General features: G+C 41.1%; 1 protein-coding gene across 7 annotated transcripts in view; it reads right to left on the bottom strand.

Annotated features, from left to right (window-relative positions):
* Window positions 1–20,599, bottom strand: part of CENPU (centromere protein U) — a 620,628-nt gene that overhangs the window by 286,971 nt on the left and 313,058 nt on the right. For all 7 annotated transcript variants that reach the window (XM_085641915.1, XM_085641914.1, XM_085641912.1 and 4 more), the window contains exon 7: window positions 15,807–16,025. In XM_085641915.1, the coding sequence (XP_085498041.1) occupies window positions 15,807–16,025 (219 nt within the window). The remainder of the gene's footprint in view (window positions 1–15,806; window positions 16,026–20,599) is intronic.

Here is a 20,599-nt window from a genome sequence, read left to right on the forward strand (position 1 = left end):
CCCCCCAAACATAAAACATGCTGTGGGGTACCCCAGATGGGCACTCCAGTTGTTAAAACATGTTGCTGGCTACTGCGAAGCCCATGGGGCCGCTTGCAGTGTTGCTGTCAGGGCTGTTGGGGCCTGTGGGCTTTCAGTGTGGACACCGGGTGACACAAAAAAATAATACAAAAAAGAGATTAAATAAATAAGTAATGAGTGGCAGGAGCAGCTCATTTAATACTCACTGCTCTGGCTAGCAGCGCTCCATAATGCCATGTGAGGGCTGTTTAATAATGTTCTGGTGGGGGGGCTGTTGGGCGTGTAGGCTTCTGAGTCATTGAATCCATGACGCCAGGACAGCTTACCATATGTTTTAAAAATACTCCGAGCTGGAGCTGTATGCTCTTCAGCTGGAGTGCAGGGACCTATAATGGTTGGTTCTACGGCTGCAATATGTGGCCTGAAACATTTTCTTTTTTTTTTTTAAAGACTCAGACATGTTAACTTAAAAAAAAAGCTTTATTGAAATATTTTATGGTAATCACTAATATAAAACATTGCAAAATGTACATTTGTTTATGGTCATCTCAAGTAACTATAACGCATACCCTCGTCATGCACTCCTACCTGACATATTTCATCACTCATGAATTGTTCTATGACACCATAAATAACATCACTGCAACATCTGAAATTACATCACTGATGACTGCACTGTGCATGGTGGTGGCGCAAGTTATACTTACTTTACAACACAAGTTATATTTATTTAACATATCTATAACTGGTAAGTTTCAGTGGTTTTCTTTGCTTGAAACAGTATGTTTAACCGACATTTTCACATAACTATAACACCCATTTGCATGCCTAACTTTTTTTTCCAAGTGGATTGCGGTGCGAGGCTGCAACGTACCGCACCTGCTGCTTATTCCTTCAAAATCGGCACCCGATGCTTTGTATGGCGACGCCAGTTTGACATCTCCAAAACTGCAAAACTGTTTCCCCGCATCGCTTCCTTCAATTAAAGTGTGGCTAAAACTTACCTGATGTTGGGCTTTTTTCAACTGCAGGCAACTTTGTTGATGGATAGTAAGCGGCTTGCCTGAGCCGCGGAAAAGTGCCCTGCTGCTTCCATAGCAGTTTTGGAGATGTCAAACTGGCGTCGCCATACAAAGCATCGGGTGCCGATTTTGAAGGAATAAGCAGCAGGTGCGGTACGTTGCAGCCTCGCACCGCAATCCACTTGGATTTGAATTTTAAAACACGAACTTGATTGAACGGCAGCTCACTTGAGGAGATCGAAACACCACATATACCACAAGCCACTGGGGTGGCCACGCCCACAGAGGCGGAGGATAATAGACCGATGGTGGTGCAGAGAACATTGCCGCTCATTCTGTTGTTCATGCCGTGAGCCCCAGAAGAAGTGAGAGATCACGAAACGCGTCGGGCAGAATGGTTGACTGTCAGCGGGCCTGGCTGTTTCCCCGCATCGCTTCCTTCAATTAAAGTGTGGCTAAAACTTACCTGATGTTGGGCTTTTTTCAACTGCAGGCAACTTTGTTGATGGATATATATATATATATATATATATATATATATATATATATATATACACACATATACACATATACATTTTCTTTTGTGCTCACCAAATAAAGTTCGAGCTAGGTTCAGAATTTACGCACAGAAAACAATAGAAATTCAGTAGTTATAGTTAGGGTTATATCAAGAAACTATAACTCGTGCCCTAAGGTAACTATAACTTGCGCCCCCCCGCCCCTAATGCACGGCTTTCTCATCAATAATTTGACAGAAAATGTTACACTGATATCATCAATGAAGTCATAGAAGATGTCATGAGTGATGTAATATGTTGGGTAATTAGCAGTGTATGGTGAGGGCGCGAGTTATACCTACCTTAGGGCACGAGTTACAGGTTCTTGATATAACTTCAACTATAACTGCTGAATTTCTATAGTTTTGTGTGTGTAAATTCTGAACCTAACTATAACATCTCTGTAACCTTTGTCTTTTTAGTACATTTCTAAGGTTTTTGAAATCTATTTTCTGTCTATAACGTCCCTATAACTTTTGCTTTTTTCAGTGAATTGCTACTTTTTGTTTTTTAACACAGCGGAGGTGTTGGCCACAGGGCCTGGCTGGCCAACGGCCAATCCCCCACATACACCTAACCCCATGCTGCGCAAGTCCTTCTGCTGTGTGCGGCGGAGGATTGGACGTAGGCCCTGCAGGCAGCTCTCCGCATGCAGCCAACCCTATGCCGCGCATGGCTTTTGACTGTGCATGGTGAGGGGTTTGCCGCAGGCCCTGCAGGCAACACCCTGCATGCGGCCAACCCCACGCTGCGGACCTTTGGCCATGCGCGGCAGGGAGTTGGCCTCAGGATCTGGCCTGTGGGCAACCCCCCCCAAATGCAGACAACCTGTGAGGGGGCACACCCCCTCCTCTGTCAGATTTCGAGCCTGGGGACCCCATTTCCCCAGGACCGCCACATATTTTTTTACAGAGGAGGGTGTACAAGGCCCCTTTCCCTGGGCCGTATTTTGTCCTCAGGAACCCCATTTCCTGGGGCTCAGCCTTATTGTAAATGGAGGGGGGCACTCAGCACCCCTCCCAGGGCGGATACCAGGTCCCAGGGACCCCAACTCCCTAATCTTTTAATTGGGAATGGGGAGGGGCGCATGACCCCCTTCTTCAGGCCAATTTCAGGCCTAAGGACCACAACTCCTTAATACTGGTCCCAGATTTTTACGACTATTAACCAAATCCTGGGTATAACCGTGCCCCCATCTCCCCTCTTGGGATTGCTAGGGTACGTCAAGGAAATACACATACAAAAATGTAAATTACATGCATTATTGCTGCTGTTCGCCATACGCTAAATTGCAATACACTGGGGAGGAAGCCGAAGCCCACGGTCACGGAATGGATTAGAGAGATTACGTAAGGGCACGTTCAGTTAACCACTTTTTGGGAGTTGATGCCACCCACCTCTCGGCCCAGAGAGATATGGGAACCATTTATTACATGGGTTCGGGGGAAGACGAGTGTAAATATCAATGCTGACCTCACTGATGTCCAAACAGGGGATTAGTATGGCATGGGGGATGATAAGTGTATAGAATGGAAATCGCAAAGCGCACTCTGGACACTGCTTCTATATTCAAATACCATCACCTCTGCATGTTTCTTGTTTCATGTATACTATTTCTGGGGATATATATTTGCATTGCTGTACTGGTCAAATGATTATGGATGATAAAGATGTATTTTTTTAATTGTAATATCACTTGAACTAGTGCACCAGATTTGTTAGTGGTTGTATAAATTGTTTCTTGCATCATTTTCATGAAACACCAATAAACCAATTTAAAAGAAAAAAAAAAAAGAAGGACCACAACTCCTGAAGGGAGAGGGCATCACGCAGCCACCCTTACCAGGCCAATATTGCCCTCGGGACCCCTTGTCCAAGAGCCTGGACAGTAAATGGTAGGTATCCTGGAGCCCTCCCAGGGCACCCACTGCCTTTTTGAAACAGGTAGAGGGGAGCATACAGCCCCCCTCCCCGGGGCAAAATTGGCCCTGGGGATCCCATCTCCCGGGGCCAGGCCACATTATGTATGGGGTGGGAGGGGGGACACAGCACCCCGTCCCTAGGACAATATTTACCCGACCCCATCTCCTAGGGCCTGGCCGTAAATGCCTGTGCACAATTAATACATATGTATATATCCATGTATATCTATATATGTATATAGCTATTTTACAATAGGAGGATAGAGGTCTAACAACTGGCCTGTTTAAGAAGAAAGTATAAACCAATCATAAAATTTATAAATATGTCATATTGTTGTCATTATATTCTTATTATGCATATTTGCACTTATTAGGAGAAAGGTTTGCATTTTATTTGCACTTGCGGTGTGAAAAAAGCAAAGAAATAGAAAAAAAGTAATAAGCGAGGATGAATCTGTTGAAGTAGGTTTACTATGTCTGTGCCGCAATGTACGTACTATGCCGCAATGCTTACGTCAGGTTAAGAAAATGGCTTCTATGGTATGTGAACAAGGCAGTGGAGATTGCCGAAACGCGTCATGCCATTGTGGGAAAGAAAACAAAAAACGCTTAAAGAAAGGATTCTAGCAGTGTTGGCTGATTTTTGGAAGTGGGAGCAGGAGGTGGAGTGATATAGTGCCAATCTTTGCTGGTATCAGTGCTGGTATCGGCTGAACCGACATGCCCTCCTTCAGGTGCAATGCGGATTCCAGGAGCGCAAGGCGTAAAGAAACACATACCGCGGACCCTACCACGCCGGATGTCGTGTGAGCATCGGGAGTGAGAGGAGTAACGCTACCGGCAACCGAATTTCAGAGGGCGCCTGGAAGGCAGGTAAGTGACTTCTAGCACTCCGCTCTTATTGTTTGAGGCTATTGGGAGAGGAAGCTGTATAAACATTACAGCTGGGCTAGAATCTAAGCAGATGGATCCAATAAGGAATAACATGGCTTCAGACTGGTTGAAAGAACGTGAAGAGGCTGCGGAGAAAATGTTTGTTGAGAGTATGGCAGCTGGCCCTGACATGCCGCATGGACGTCCTAACATGCAGGCACCCGAGATGGACCTATGTTTGGAAATATGGAGACCAGAAAAACTTAAAAAGAATTAAATCTCCTAGTAGTGGGAGTGCAAGTCACTCCAAAAGTATTTAGAAGTGGGCCGAATACAGAGGGGAGTGTGTGTATTAATTGCTCCGATCTATGAAAACCAGGACCCGGAGATGCTCCACGAATGGGCTGAGAATAGTTCTGAATCGTCAAAGAGAATGATGATAATTCTTATTAAATAAGCTAAACAAGTTTGTGACAAAATACTGGAGGAAATACGAGTGTTGCAGCAGGAAATTAGTCAACATGTGAACCAGGAATAAATTCAGAAATGCGAGAAGAAGATGGAGAGCAGATTGAAAATGTATGAGCAAGTGATCAAAGATCGGAAAACAATGACATGTTTAAGAGTTAAAATGGATTACCAAAGGGGGCAAATTTATACATTCTCGTATAGATTGGACAACCTGCAGAGGCAGAAACTTTCTGATAAATTACCCAGCATAGCAAAACATGTAACAACTGAGACCAGCTCTGAGTTTAGCTCGGAAGTGGAAACAGACCCAGAGGAGGGGGCCTTGGGGGATATGTGTGACACCGGAGAGATCCCCGGGGTCACTGATGAGCTCTGTTTTTCAAGGTTATACTGGACAATGAATTCAAGACCTTGCCCAAAAGAAAAGGAAAACCTATCAAGGGAGGCGGCAAAGAAGAAAATGTCGGCGTGGAGCTACGGTCAGGAACCAAGGCAAAACAGGCATGACAGCGCAAATGATGAAGATGGATAGTGCCAAAACTATATTAAATCTCTCAACCATGGAATTACCTAGTGAAGAAGAAACAATTCTTTCTTTAGGGTTGACATACTGCACACCTACCAATTTTAATTATGGACAGACCCGCACTGACGTCTTCAGATTTATGAGAATGTTGAAACTGCAAAAGTATTTCTCCAGTAAAGAAATGAGAAGAGCTTGTCCCACAACAAGTGGTGAAACATCAGGGACCAATTTGGCAGCGGCCGATATGGAACTATTATTTGATTTGGAACAATTGGAAAGAGACAATGAAGGAAGGAATCTGTTAACTTCAACAAGGGAATCAGCAGACGCCCTTGGAATTGACATTTACAGGAGTTTATATTCAAAATCAGTTTTTGCCTATTCTACCAACGGATTCTTTGGATATTTTCTCAGATTTGGTGATTTCAGATTTAAAAGCATTATCAGTTGAATCCAGTGAGAAGTTTCTATCTGAGAATGGTGCCCCGGTGGCTAGATATCGTCAAGTTGTAAATAGAGACAAAGCTAGAAAAGACATAGTTATCCGGCAATCGGATAAAGGGAGAATTATTGTTTCATGGCCCCTAGATCTGTATGTAACAGAGGCAAAACGCCAACTGGATCCAAATGTAAAATGTCCCAAACAAACATCCTAGAAGTAAAAGACAAATATTCCATTGAGCTATCCAGGTGGAGGGGCACAGGCTTGATCATGCAAGAAGATTATTTGTTTTTAAGGGTACATTCACCAGTGACACCAATTCTATATTTGATCCCTAAAATTCCTAAGAATCCCCTGAATCCCCCAAGGAGGCCAATTATTTCTGCCATCGGGGGTCTATTTAAGACTACCTCCCGATTCACTGACTACTTCTTGCAAGAACATGTCTGTAACCAGCTCCTTTATTTAAGATATAGGAGATTTTCTAAGGAGGGTTTATGACATTGCATGGGAAGCCACTTTTGTCTTTATGACTTTAGATGTCACTTTATGCTAGCATTTCGCATCAGGACGGGCTCGATGCTATAAAAAATATTTTAGGCTTGAGAGCAATACATATGCATTAACATGCAAACAGGCTTTTAGAACTGACGGAGTGGTGCCTACAAAATAACTTCTTTATTTTTGGTAAGGACACTTAAAAACAGGTCAGGGGTACAGCCATGGGCACCTGCTTCGCCCCCAGTTATGCCAATCTACATATGGGCTGGTGGGAGGAGCAGGTGCTCATTACAGAATATGCCACAGAATGGGTGGAGAATGTAGTCCTGTGGTAAACGTTTTATCGATGATCTTTTTATTCTGTGGTATGGTAACCCTGAGTCTACTTTGACATTTGCAGGTAAACTTAACAATAACAGCTTAATTTTTTTAACTTTAAATGTAAGCACTACAGTGATATGCTTTCGGCATATGGTTGTTTTTGTAAAAAATAACAAAACCCATACCAAAACATACAGAAAGCCAACAGCAGATAATACAATTTTGCATGCGAAAGTTTTCATCCAAGTACATTGAAACGTAGCATCCCGTATGCTAGACATCTCCGAATGAGGAGAAATTGTAGTGATGAGACCACATTGAGGGAGGCTCAGTTGGAACTCCAGAATAGATTTGTCACAAGAGGCTACAGCTATGAGGTATTAGACCAAGCTAAAAGAAAAGCGGGTATGAAGCAAAGAGATCTTACTTTTCTCACAGAGAGGAGGAAAAAAGTTAACTGATAAGAAAACTTAGGATGATCACAGGTTATCACATATATCATCAGAAATTAAGACGTATATTCACAAAACACTGGAACCTCATCAAGAGTGATCCTGTGATTGGTCATGCAGTCCCTAAGAAACCTCTGCTTACTTTTAGATGCACTAAGTCTATGCTCCAGGAACTGGTGGTCAATAGTCCCGAGACACAACAACTTGACACATGGCCGAGAGGGAATTCTGGGTTTCAAAAATGCCACAGATGTAAAGCGTGTAGACATGGCCTGAATACAAAAGTCATTACATTACCTCTAATACAAACTCCACTTAAGATAGGAAGTTCTTATAATTGCAGGAGTGATTACAAGAGCTATATACCGCAATGTCCGCGCCCAAGATGTATGTAGGTAGCACCATCCATTTGGTACATGTGAGGATTCTACAGCATTTGAAAGCTGTTAACAGTGAAGACAAAAACTATGCAGTTGCTCGGCACATGCACGAATCCCATAATGGTAAAACAGATTAATTGGTGTATTTTGTCATTGATTCAGTTCCCAAAAAAAGGAGGGGAGGTAACCGGGAACTACAACTGATGAAGTTAGAGTCAAAGTATATCATTACTCTAAATACGAAAATTTCTAATGGACTCAATTCTGATGGAAAACTTTATGTCATATATGAATAACATGTGAAGAATTCAAGCAGACTTTTCCGTATCATACAGGACCAGACGTAGATAGATGAAATTAATATTGCAGATTTTTTAAACACAGATAGCTTGCACTGTTTTTGCACTTTGTTTAATTGGTTCTTTGTTTGCAGTTTTAAGTAATAATAATGATGTGATTAATTGTATAATATTTACTTAAGATATCTGAATGAAATATGATGCAAGAGTGAATTACTACATTAGATAATTGGTTCTCTTTATTTTTATGACAAGCCGTTGTATCAGCTGGATATCGGCTTTCCAGTTAGGAATTTATGGTCGTTGGTGGAAAAGAGTTATTGTTATTGAGGGGTTAAGAAGGGTAAGAAATAATCCCACTCTGGAGGCTGATGCCCAATTTTAACCCATTTTTAACCTTTTTTATCCCCTTTTTAATCTTGACGGATAAGTAAAGTACGCCATTAAGGAATACGAATGTGTAAAAGCATAAAGAGGTGAGGAGCGATACATGCTAATAATTTTTATTAATTCTTTTCACTACTTGGAACCTTGGCACACTGAAAGTCATTTTACAACATGAGGATAGTGGTTTAACAACTGGCCTGTTTATGAAGAAAGTATAATCCAATGATGACATTTCTAAAATATGTCACATTGTTGTCTTTATATTTTCGTTAAGCATATTTGCACTTATTAGGAGAAAGGTTTGCACCTTATTTGCACTTGCACTTTTGGTGTGACAAAGACAAAGAAATAGGAAAAAACTAATAAGCGAGGATGAATCTGTTGAAGTATGTTTACCATGTCTGTGCCGCAATGTACGTACTATGCGGTGTTGCTTATGTAAGGTGAAGAAAATGGCATCTATGGTATGTGACAGGCAATGGAGACTGCTGAAACGAGTTTTGCCATTGTGAGAAAGAAAATGAGAACCGCTTAAAGGATGTTTCTTCTCGAAGTGTTTGTGCCTTTTTGGAAGTGGGAGCAGGAGGTGGAATATTTGTATAATATATATTTATATATACTATACAAATATATATATATATATATATATATATACACACACACACACAAGTACATATAAAAATTTCCAAGTCAATAAATATACATATATACATTCTTTAAAATGAGTATTAAACAAATTTGCTGTGATCCAAATAGGACCTTTAAAATCATTTATATATAAAAACAGAAAGAACAATTCATGATTAAAATGACACAATACTACTCCGATGTGAGCACGCCTTTTTCCTCTTCCTAAAACAGGCCCATAGAAGGAAGCGACACAGAAACATACATAAAGGCAAACTGTCATCATTTACACCAACATGTTAGTATGCTCAAAGTAATGGATGTCTGTTTTGGATCTGACAGTTAAAAAGAGAGTACTTGAACACATGCAAGCCATCAATAATAAGGACATACACTATCCTGTGTTCAGGCATTTTGAAGAATACCATCTGTCCAATAGCTCACTGCTGAGATATTTCGCAATAGAGCAGATCCGACACAACCCAAGGGTCCTTGACTTGAGAAAGAGGGAATCATGGAATATCCTGGATCTTCAAACTAGGAGTCCATGGGGCCATATCCAGGACAAAGAGTTAGGGATCCACTTGCATGAAAACTAACTTGCAATCGATTTGTTATTGGGTTACTTTCGCAGAAGAACATACTCGCTTTGGGTAACATGAAGAAAGCAAATATGAATTTAGTTGTATATGAAGTATATAAGTTTATTCATTTTCTTGATCACATTTTAATTAGGTGATTTTAATCTAATATTTTTGTTGTTGTTTTTTCACATTACAGGAGAAAAGGAAGATCAGACTCCTGGGTGGAGATGCTTCAATATCACGTCTTCATGGTATAGAGCACAGCACAGATAAGAGTGCTTCCTTCAATTTATCCTGATTTTTGGTTTATTTTGTCTGCTATTAAGTGTTTGTGCATCATAAGGTGGGATCATTTAAATGTTTTGGGGCTGGTAAATCGCAACCACACATAAAGAAGGACATTCGCATACTGCGATACTGTGGACTTCTTGTTCATATTCTATTTCTGACTATGAATATGATGCTTGGGTTGTCTCCCACACATGCACCACAAGGTATATACCAAGGCGGACCCCTACCTTCTCATTAGGCCACTTGGTGAGAGTAGAAACTAGGGTGGCATTGCAATTCTGCATCTCTTTTAACACTCCCATCTGCTGTGAACTACCATTTGGAAATTATATTTATTTTGAAAAGATAGTATAGGGAGAGTAACAATAACTTGTGCACTTGCAGACAGTAGACATTACCTCAGTATGGCCACCGATCTAACATGTGACTTCACTATAGCTTGGCACAGTATAAATCATTTTCTGTGTGCCACTTGGCATAATATTTGGAAACACACAATGGTTGTTTTAAAATAAACATGATTTACAATAATTGTGAAATGGTACTTAATGTCATGACGAAATGGTTGCCTCTGCACATTTTTATTATAGAGAACTGCACACTACAAAATGGATGCTGCAGTTACACTGATTAATGGCACCTAATCACAAGTTGTTCTTTTTCTATGTCGAACTCTCTGTATGTAAATGCATGGTTTTCAAACAATCCAGTGTGTGAGCAAGACTGCTTGTCAATCGAAACACGTAACTGGTAATAAAATCCGTGGCTCAATAATGATCCCCTGAGTGTGCGCTTACTTGGTTTGTTTTGGAATATTATTGTCCGGAATGCTCCGCCGGCGCGTCGCAACACCTACCAACGGGCATGTGAGAGCAATATATATATATATACATATATATATACATACATACATACATATCTATCTATCTATCCCAGGCATAAATGCAGAACCCCAAAGTAAAACAAGGAGCATCAGATTCAAACTACGGCACAGCCTGACAAGAACAGCGAATTCCGAGCTAAGTGAGAAAATGCTGCTTCAGCAACAGAAAATTATTATTAAATTAGGAAAAATCTGTTGGAAAAAAGACCATAAAAACTGCACCAAAGGTTTAGGACCATAGATTGTAATACTGAATTGCAAGGAAGGCAGTGCTTAATTTTTAAAAGAATAAGTTCCAGTGCCAAAATCGCTGCCCAGATGCCCGCAGCATCGAAAAACAAAGTGACATATGGAATGCTTGAATTATTCTCTGCCACTGGCAGTAGCTCAAGCCGCATCCCAATCCATCGTTTTTCACCCACCATGCCACCTCAGTGTGGACCCAGTTATATGCAAATCAGCTTTAACCGTGCTCTTCATGGGAACAGTCCAGCCCGAACTGCCAAGCCAGGTCCTCATTGAACCAGATTACAGGCAACCTAGGACTGGTACTGGGTTGCTTGCGTTCCAGTTCAGAGAGGACCTTGCTTGGGAGGTCAGGCTAGACTGTTCCTATTGGAGCAGGGTCAAGACTGATTTGCATATAGCTGGGTCTAAACTGAGGTGACGTATGTAATATAACATGGATTTGGATGCCGCCTGAATGCTTAGCAGTGCATGAAATTAATTCAAGAATTCCATCCATCACTGTTTTGTATACTGATAGAGGCCTGCAGAAGGCATTATTAAATGTCAGAGCGCTGAATACCAAGACTGCATTGTATTCAACTCACTTCATGCCTCTTTAATCCACTTCCAAACACCCCATCCCCTTTATCTCACCCATGCCGGTACCTGTTTTCTCCCTTTAGGACAGTTTTCTCGTCTCCATCCCCCTCCTTTTTTCCCACTTTGTGTGTTTTTCTCTATCTTGCACTTGAGAAATGTCTGATTAGGAAAAATGAGTGTTGGCCACCAAAATGAGTGCAGGTGGATCCCACTGGCTTACATTAAGCACTGATGGAAGGAAATATTTTCATGAACCTCAGGAAAAAGGAATTAAACAGTAGTGTCGAAAAAACAGATGCAGAGTCAGTTGGTCACCCAGGAGAACTTGCCCACTGTTTTCCCAGGAGCTCGCTACAGAGACCCAAAAAGTTGACTCAATGGCAGAAAAAGGGACAGAGACACCAACTGTATACACCGGGATACACATCCTTTTACTGATGTAGGCAATGAATGGGGGAAACTCCTGGAAAAGAAAAAGGGTGCTGTGTCAAGATAAGATGTGATCCAGTGCCCAGGAGCTCTGGAGGTGCCGGATGTCTGCACAAGTGAAGACAAAAGGTGCGGAAAGGGTCCATCAAGAGTTGAATAAAGCAATATGCAATGGAAGCTTTAACCTGGGTGTAAGAGGACTGCAGCCTGTGGGCCACCCCCCTTACTTCACTCGAGGGAAACATGGGAGAGGAGTATTGATTTTATTTCATACGTTTTTTAAAATCTTATCCTAAAATTAAGTTTCTAGTTTTTTTGTTTGCACCACAAAATATCTACATATTAAGAGAATGTCTGCGCCATACATAAAACAATCTCTTTGCTCAAATACCAGCTGCGGCCACTTTCTATGGTCTGAGATCCTTAAGAGAAACTCACTCTAAAAGATGCCAGTGTCTATATGCACTTGTTATGGAGACTCTCGTTCATGCCTATCTACAAATGCAAATGCCAGGATGAAGTTTTGACAATCATAACTGGCCCTAGGATGGCACTAAGAGATATCATCATCATCATTAAGTCTTTATTTCGACAGCACAAACAGTATTAAGTCAAAATGCTTAAGATAAGAACACAGAGCCATAAATAGCAATCATAAGAAATATCGCTAAAAACATTAATTAGTACTAAAATTTGTATCATATAAAAAGGCTCAAGAGTACAAAAACCACAATAAAACCATAAAAATACATCGATAAAATGTGTGAAACCAAATAATTCAACACCATTGTAAGTTCATTAACAGGGCCACGCTAAAATAACTTTACTTAAGAGTAGTTATAACTAGACTTGGGTTTCTCTTAGTTTTTTGGAACGGATAAGCCAAGCCCATTTCAAACATTTCGCCATAGCAATAACTATGGGTCGTTAGTGGATGTCTGCAGAATCCTTAGCGCCTCCGTGGCAGATCTAGTATCTAGGTTCATACAGATAGGTTTCAACCATTTAGTCCTGGGTAACTTATAGGCCGGACACACAAAGAGAACTTGAGATATGGATTCCGTCTGGACCAGGCAAACAGGACAGTGATCTGGCCCATGCAGAAGCCATTTACTTGTAAAGGTGTTGATCGGAAGAGAGCCAACCCTAAACTGGTGGTATAGTTTCCAATCCATTGGTTTTAGGATGACATCCCAGTAAGCTTCAAGCACAAAGTCCTGTTTGTGCGTCAAAAAGTCCCTCGACAGGGTGGGCCTAATAGTAGAGGAAAAATAATTACTCTTAATCATGTCCCAATAGCCAGTCTTAAACTCCCTTTTTGTTGGGAATGGGTTTTCTTCAGGGTGCTCCCATAGACAACTCATCCCCATCCCACACAGGGTGTTTTTTACATTCTGTACCCAAACAATCAACCCCCCCTGAAATCCAGAAGAGATTTGGCAAATTGGGAAAGCTCGGGAGTGACCCAGAGCCGTCTCCAGAATGCTACTGGTCTATATCGGGCTAAATCCTCACTACGTAAGCAACCCAAATCCATAAAGAGGGGCAACAGTGGTGAAGATTGCGGAAGACTCGTGATAGCTCTGACAAATTTATTCTGGGCTCGTACCAAGATGGAGATGTTCTCATAATCCCATAATTCGGCACCATATAGGATTGAAGTGGTGACCTTGGTGGTATATATTTTAAGAACAGGGGCTATGGGCTTGGTAAACGAGCGGCTATGTTCTTTCACAAGAGCTCCTGCCAGCTGTGCGTGTTTTAAAGCAAGCAAATCAATGTGAGGTTTCCAGTTAAGCTTCCTGCCTAAGGTAATCCTCAGGTACGCGAACGCATCTGTCTGTTCTAAAAGGGCATTGTTCATGTACACACTGCTTTTAATGATCTTATGTTTGTGAAAAACCATGAACTTTGTCTTGTCCACATTTACCACCAGCCCATGATCTTGACAGAACACCTCAAACCTAGATAAAGCAGCCTGCAGCCCCTTCTGTGTCTTAGATAGGATCAAGGTGTCGTCTGCTAACATGAGCAGTGGTATCCTCAGCCCCGCCAAACTCGGGCATCAGTAGGACATGTGGAGTAATAGTGGACCACCCTGTCAATAAACAGGGAAAACAATGTGGGCACCAGGACACATCCCTGGCGCACCCCCTTTAGGACAGGAAATTTATCGGTGACCTCACCCTTTGAGCCCCACCTAACCTGTGCATAGTTTGATGTGTGCAATTTGATTAACATGGCTAATAGCTCCTGTGGCATCCCTGCGACCGAGAGGACGCTCCACATTTTATTACGAGGGACCAAGTCGAATGCAGACTTAAGGTCGATAAAAGCTGCATAAAGAGATCCTTCCCCTATGTTAACTACTTTCCAGTAAATCATAACAAACCTAAATACTTGGTCGATGGTGCTAGTAAAGGGGCGAAAGCCGGCCTGCAGTGGAGATAAAATCTCATACTCATCAATCCACACTTGGATTCTACTGAGGACCAACCTGGCAATTAGTTTCTGCATTGAATCAATAAGGCTGATAGGCGTGTAATTGTCAGGTAGTGAACGATCGCCCTTTTAAAAAATCAGAATAATGACTGCTCCAGACCATGTATCAGGGATAGGTGCACCACTAGCTATGGCGTTGGCTAAAAAAGTGATGTAGGTGACCCAATTCTCTTTGTCATGCTGAGACAAGTCCGCTGGTATACAATCCGGACCTGGTTCCCTTCCTTTCGGTATCAGTGGGAGAACCTTCTCTACCTCAGAGCTGTCAAACGATAAAATGGTAAGGGTGAAACCAAGTTGGGGGTGAGTCAAGACATTATTTGAATTAGAAAATTGTGCTTCAAAGTACGCAACCCATGATTCTGGTGCTACATGGTTAACTGGTATGTGTGGTGTTCCAAGGTAAAAACATTATTATAATACCTGCTATGTCCCATGCACTTCACTCAAAAATGAATGAGGTCATCCATTAGTAGTAGTAGGGCAATACGGTTTGCCTGTATTGCCTGAAGGGAGTTGTGTTTCTCTGGGAACTCAAGCAGGCGGGGGAAGGGAGAGGAGAACCGAGGTCTTAGCAGTTCTCTAAGGAATATAAGCATTTCTTGCAAAAAGAACTATGACCAGCAGAACAGCAGTTTCGACCTCGACTCGGGGCAGACTAAAAATACATGGGATGAGCGAATGCCTATTTTTGGAATACTCAGTCTACACTGCCAGCTTGTAGCAACAATGCTCTCAAGCTGCGCAAACGGTGCATGCAATATTGAAATATCACGATATTTTGCAGATCATACAGCGAGATGGAAGGAATGTTTCTGGAGGGTAAATTACATACCATCATCATTGATTTTTTATTTCGATACATTTTTACAAATCGATCCAGTGACAGAATTTCTAATTTTTGTAAGATAGAGGTTTGAAAACATTTTTTTTTTGCTTTTCCCAATTTCCATTCACGACCCGAAATCATAAACATTACTTTAAATTGCACATATTGATTATAAAGAAGGCTTCCTTTGTTCATTGTCGATCATGTTCTAGGGAGGAAATCAGCCCCCTTTGGTACCAATAAAGCTCATCAAGGGTGCGTAATACATTAATTAAATTCAAATATTATTCAAATCAAGAAGCTGAATAAATACACACTGGGCCCAATTCACAAAGGTAAACTTACACTTTTGGGTGAGTTTACTGCTTTTCGGTATTCACAAAGGTAAATTTAAACCAAAAGTCGGTATTCACAAAGGTAAGTTACTACTGGTAAAGTTAGACTTTTGGTCTAAGTTTACCTTTGTGAAGTAGTAAGCTTACACAAAAGTGTAAGTTTACCATTGTGAATCCAGCCCATTGGTTGTAATTACAGGCCCTTTTATGGGTCTCAACAACAGCATAATTAAAAGGAAAAAGTGACTTAATTATTACTGAGCAACTACAGTCACTGCTGATCGAGTGAAGGCTCTCTCCATAAAGTAGTAAATTAGAACATACCATAGTCTCGGTTGACGACATTGAGCGACTTGATTTAGAACTCAATGATGCACTGGTGTTTGAGCCTTGGCTGCCAGACTCAGAAGTGTGCTCCAACACCTCATCCTCGGAACCAGGATCAATATTTGGTAACTGTTTGCTTTTTGGAGTTTTCCTTACTGATTTCAACGCAGACGAGGGGGCAAGAGTTTTCCTGTTTGCCGGCTTCTTGCTTGATGTCTAAAAAGACACAAAATATTTGGAAGCAACAGAGTTATAATGCCAAATTCAAATAAACATATATAGTGGGAAGGAGTCTCAAACATCACCAGCCCAGCAAGTGCCATTTAATGTCTAAAGTCTATAAAAGCACAAATGTCAAACTTAGGAGCTTGTTAATATTACCCAATACCAGTGAACTTACAACCAATGCCTAAAGCAGCTCAGACTGCAGGCTAGCCTGCACACCTAGTTGAGTGTATGTGGAAAGCCCCCAAGAATTACTAAAAACAGGGGCTAGAAAGCAAGAAATTGTCTATATTGGAAACCAATGAATTGCTGTTTAAACTCGCACCCAGAATAATATTTATTTAAAATAATCCATAAATCTCTGTAATAGAGCATCAGAATAAAATCTAATACAATCCTACCTTTCACTACAAAAGCGTTCATAATGAAGTCATAATAAATTGTCATGAATAAAGCACTATGGGCCCTAAATACAAAGCCATTTTGCATTTCCTAACAGTGCAAATTCCTATTTCAGGTTGTTAGGAAATGCAAAATGGTGTTTTGGTATGTACGAAAGGCATTTTCGATGGTGCAATTTGAGATTTCCATCATTAAGAAATCGCATTGTTTGCATTTCACATTGGTATTGCCAAATAGCGAATCGTTACCACTATGTACAAAGGATTTCCTAGTTGTGATTAGTCACAAAATAGCCATTTAGGAAATGCAAATACTATAAATGTACATCAGGTGATAACCCGGTACAAAGAATAAAAAGTCACTCAAGATGCATCTGGCTCTAACAGAATGGCGTCTCTGTATGTCTTGGCGAGGAAGATGAGGATTTTGGCTGGTAGGCAGAGATGGAGAAGGAGACAAGAGAGGATATTTAGGGTGAGGGTCACCATGCATGAAGAGACTGAGGAGGAGATTTATGAGCAGTGTAGACTAAGTAGGAAGGTAATTTTGGATTTAATTGCTGAGTTACATCCTCACCAAAAAACCCAAGTTAGAAGCAATGCAATTCCACCACATGTGCAGATAGTGTGTTGTCTACACCGTTTAACTTCTGGCAGTTACCAGGAAGTTATAGCAGTTGAAGAGGGAAGTGTCACAAAGGGCATTTTCTAGCTTTTTTCATAGGTTCTTGGACATCATGGTTGGCAAAATGAACCAATATGTTTTTTTTCCCCAAACACTCTTTAAGATATACAACACACAAAATGAATGTTTTATCGGGTAGCACAGTTTCTAAACGTTATTGGTTGTGTTGATGGCACACATATTGTCATATGTCCCCCTCCCGTAAATGAATTCATTTAGAGAAACAGGAAAAGAACCCATTCACTCCATGTTCAGGTAGTGTGTGATGGCTCATGCATCATAACTGACCTTGGGTGAATTTGGTGATGGTCTTTAACTGGGTGAAAGGATTACAAACTCAATTCATACAGTGTTCAATACTACGTTTGCAAAATAATCTAGTAGTTTCTCCTTCTCATACTATTTAAGGAGAGAGTGCATAAACTTCGCGCCCTTGGATACCGACACCATACTGGACTCCAAGAACCAGAAGTGAAAGGCAGTACAACAGGGCACATAAAACAACACAAACAATAATTGAACTGACTTTTGGAATACTTAAAACATGTTTCAGATGTCTACATAAGACTGGTGGAGCACTAGTCTATAGAACCGAGGCACGTAGCAAAATCATAGCCACATGTGCTATTCTTCACAACATAGCCTTGAGGAAGAGTCTTCACATTGTCAACAGCGAGCCAGAATCAGACTCTGACGGCAAACTACCAGCCCTAGAGAACCAGCAAGACGGGACACATGCAGCAGATGGTCGAGCAAGACGCACAGAGAAAACAAAAAACTATTTTAACGGTAAGAATAGAATGATTACAACCTCTAAGAAATAGTCAATACACATGAAGGTAATATGTTTACATTACTGAAAGATAACCTTTTATTCAGGTTGCAATAATGCATTGTAATGGTATCCTAACAACTGTATCCTTATAGGATGTCATTGTTTAAACAAAGCAAAAAAGTCTGCGAACACAAACACAACAATGTAGCATCTTACATACAAAAGTTACTTTTTACAACCTCTGATGTTGTTCGACTTCTCATCAGTACTTGGCTGTGGCGTTGGGGATATTTCTGTGCCAGATGGGAGTCAGCGGGTTTACCTCGCGCAGCATCCATCTGGCACAGATATGCCACTGAGGCGAGAGCCATCTTTGCGTTCAGGTGGAGTTAATATGTTGGAGACTGACCGGTTATCTGTCTGAATATTCTACAGAGCGGGGGTCACTTGGACCAACCCGCGTGCTACATCTTGGCAGCAGTGCCCCATGTCATTTTGGATGTTCACAACTTTTGCTGGCAAGAGTGGTGGTGGCTAATGCCAATCGATTTATTGATTTTGTAAATGACTCATAGCATGCCATGTGCTGCAGGTGGCTTTGTAAACGTAGCTCCTTCTCCAAGGTAGCAATTCAACACTCTTGACCTTTTTGCAATTGCAGTATTGAACGCAACATGCTTGGCAGATGCCTATTCACTGTTTTGATCTGTTTTGGCTTGCAGGTGCTGTACTATGACAATTGATTTTTTAGGGCCACCAAACAATTGTGAACTGTCTGACATGTCATTAGAGACACCATTCAATGTGAACGGTTTGTTGTGGTACTCTACATAATCTATGTGTCCTGCACACAGAAGAAGTTGTGTTCTTGCTTTGTGTTTGCTCCTCATCACCTTCCTCAAAGTCTGGTAGTGGTGCCACATTTGCTCTCCCAGTAGTTGGAGTTTGAGTTATGGGCATAGGAGTAGCAATTGTGCTGTTCTCAGTTTCCACTAGTGTGTCAGTTGCTTCATCAGCCACAATGGTTTCAGACATGTCCTGGGTGTGATTTTGAAAATGCATGTACATAGTTATTGTAAATAAATTGTTACTAAGTTTGGGTCATATTGTTGATAATGTGATTTATATGTGTTTTTGAAATGACGATTATAAATAGATGTGTAGTTTATACATCGACACACAGTACACCATATAACTTAGTTGTACTACAACTTCCATAATGCATTGGCATTTTACAGCAAGCATCTACATTGAGTTTTTGTAGATAAGATGTAGTACTTGAGGACTAACAAACAATATGTTATGGAAACATTTATACAAGAATACAATTTACTTTGGCTGGAGCCTGCAGGATTGGAGGTGTCAATGTCGGACTCTCCCATCACACTTTCAGTGATTCCATTGGAGGAGGAGGAGGAGGAGGAGGAGGATGTTTGGAGGGACCACCTGTGCCACGAGCCTCAGCCATCCTGCTGGCCACCTTCTCTTTAGACTGGGATCTTCGGTCATAACAGCGTTTTCTTATTTCAGGTATAGTCCTCTGGGGGACACCAAGACCGTTCACTCTTTCCAGGATGCTGCTGCAAATTTTGGTTTTCAGGGCCTCAGGTACAGAAAAGGAGCATTTGCCAAACACCCACACATTCCTCAGTCAACAGCTCCAGCTTCTTATCAGAAAATGTAACTTTCAGCTTCCTGCTCCCAAGATCCTTATCCCCATATTCTGTAGACATGGTGTTGTAGGGAAATGCAAATGTCACTGGTAGTAGTTACACAAGAACACACCTTCCTTCCAGCACCCTCCTAGGCTTCTGAGTTTTGGGCACAACTGGTATTTCTAAACTTCCTGGATCTTACATCATCTTTCTGCACCCATAATGCAACTTTTCTAATTTCACTTTCCTATTTGGAAATAACATTTGTGGGATTTCCATAAAGGAAATTTCCTAATTGTGATTGCAAATTTGATGGACATCGGACATCTCATTATGCAATTTCCAAATTGCAATATCTATCAATTCGCTATTTGGAAATCGCAAACGGTAACTTATGTTCATATGGCACTATATAGCGGTTCCAGCACTCAATACAGAAAATAAAAATGTTATTCACAAGCAGACTGTTTGAGCAGCTAGACATTATTCTCGGCGAAACCATCATTCACAAGATAAAGTGGCTAGGATTCGATACATATAGATAGCCCATTGGCTACTCTATAGCGGATATAAATTTACCAAATCCATCCATGAGTTGTGTCACTACAGCTGAAATAAGTACATTTAGTAAAGACACAGTTGGGAATGTCCAGCCTGACTGATAATGGTATTAACTACTTTTTGTTTTATACCAAAAGAAAGGGCAACAGCAGAGATTGTGGGCTATTTACTTTTTCCTATCTGGGCAGAATCTACAGCTTTCCATGTGGTTTCGATCTTTGCAGGATTGTAGCTGTTCTGATAAAAGAAAAAGGACAAATCTTAAATCTCAAGTAGTTTAATTTATCAGTTAATGGTAACGAGTTCGAACGACGTTTCTGTAGCTTGTCAGAAAATGTTTTCGGCTCAGCCTCCAATTGGTTTGTCAATACATCTTTTAAAAAGTAGCATCAGTCATGCCAATTTGCCTAGCGCTCCCCTGAGCTAAACTTTCCTTGACTGGGTTGGGTACATTTTTTAGTTGTTGCGGGTTCAGAGGTATAGTAGAA

This window comes from Triturus cristatus, chromosome 2_2 (genome assembly GCF_964204655.1).
Source record: "Triturus cristatus chromosome 2_2, aTriCri1.1, whole genome shotgun sequence".
Lineage (NCBI taxonomy): Eukaryota > Metazoa > Chordata > Amphibia > Caudata > Salamandridae > Triturus > Triturus cristatus.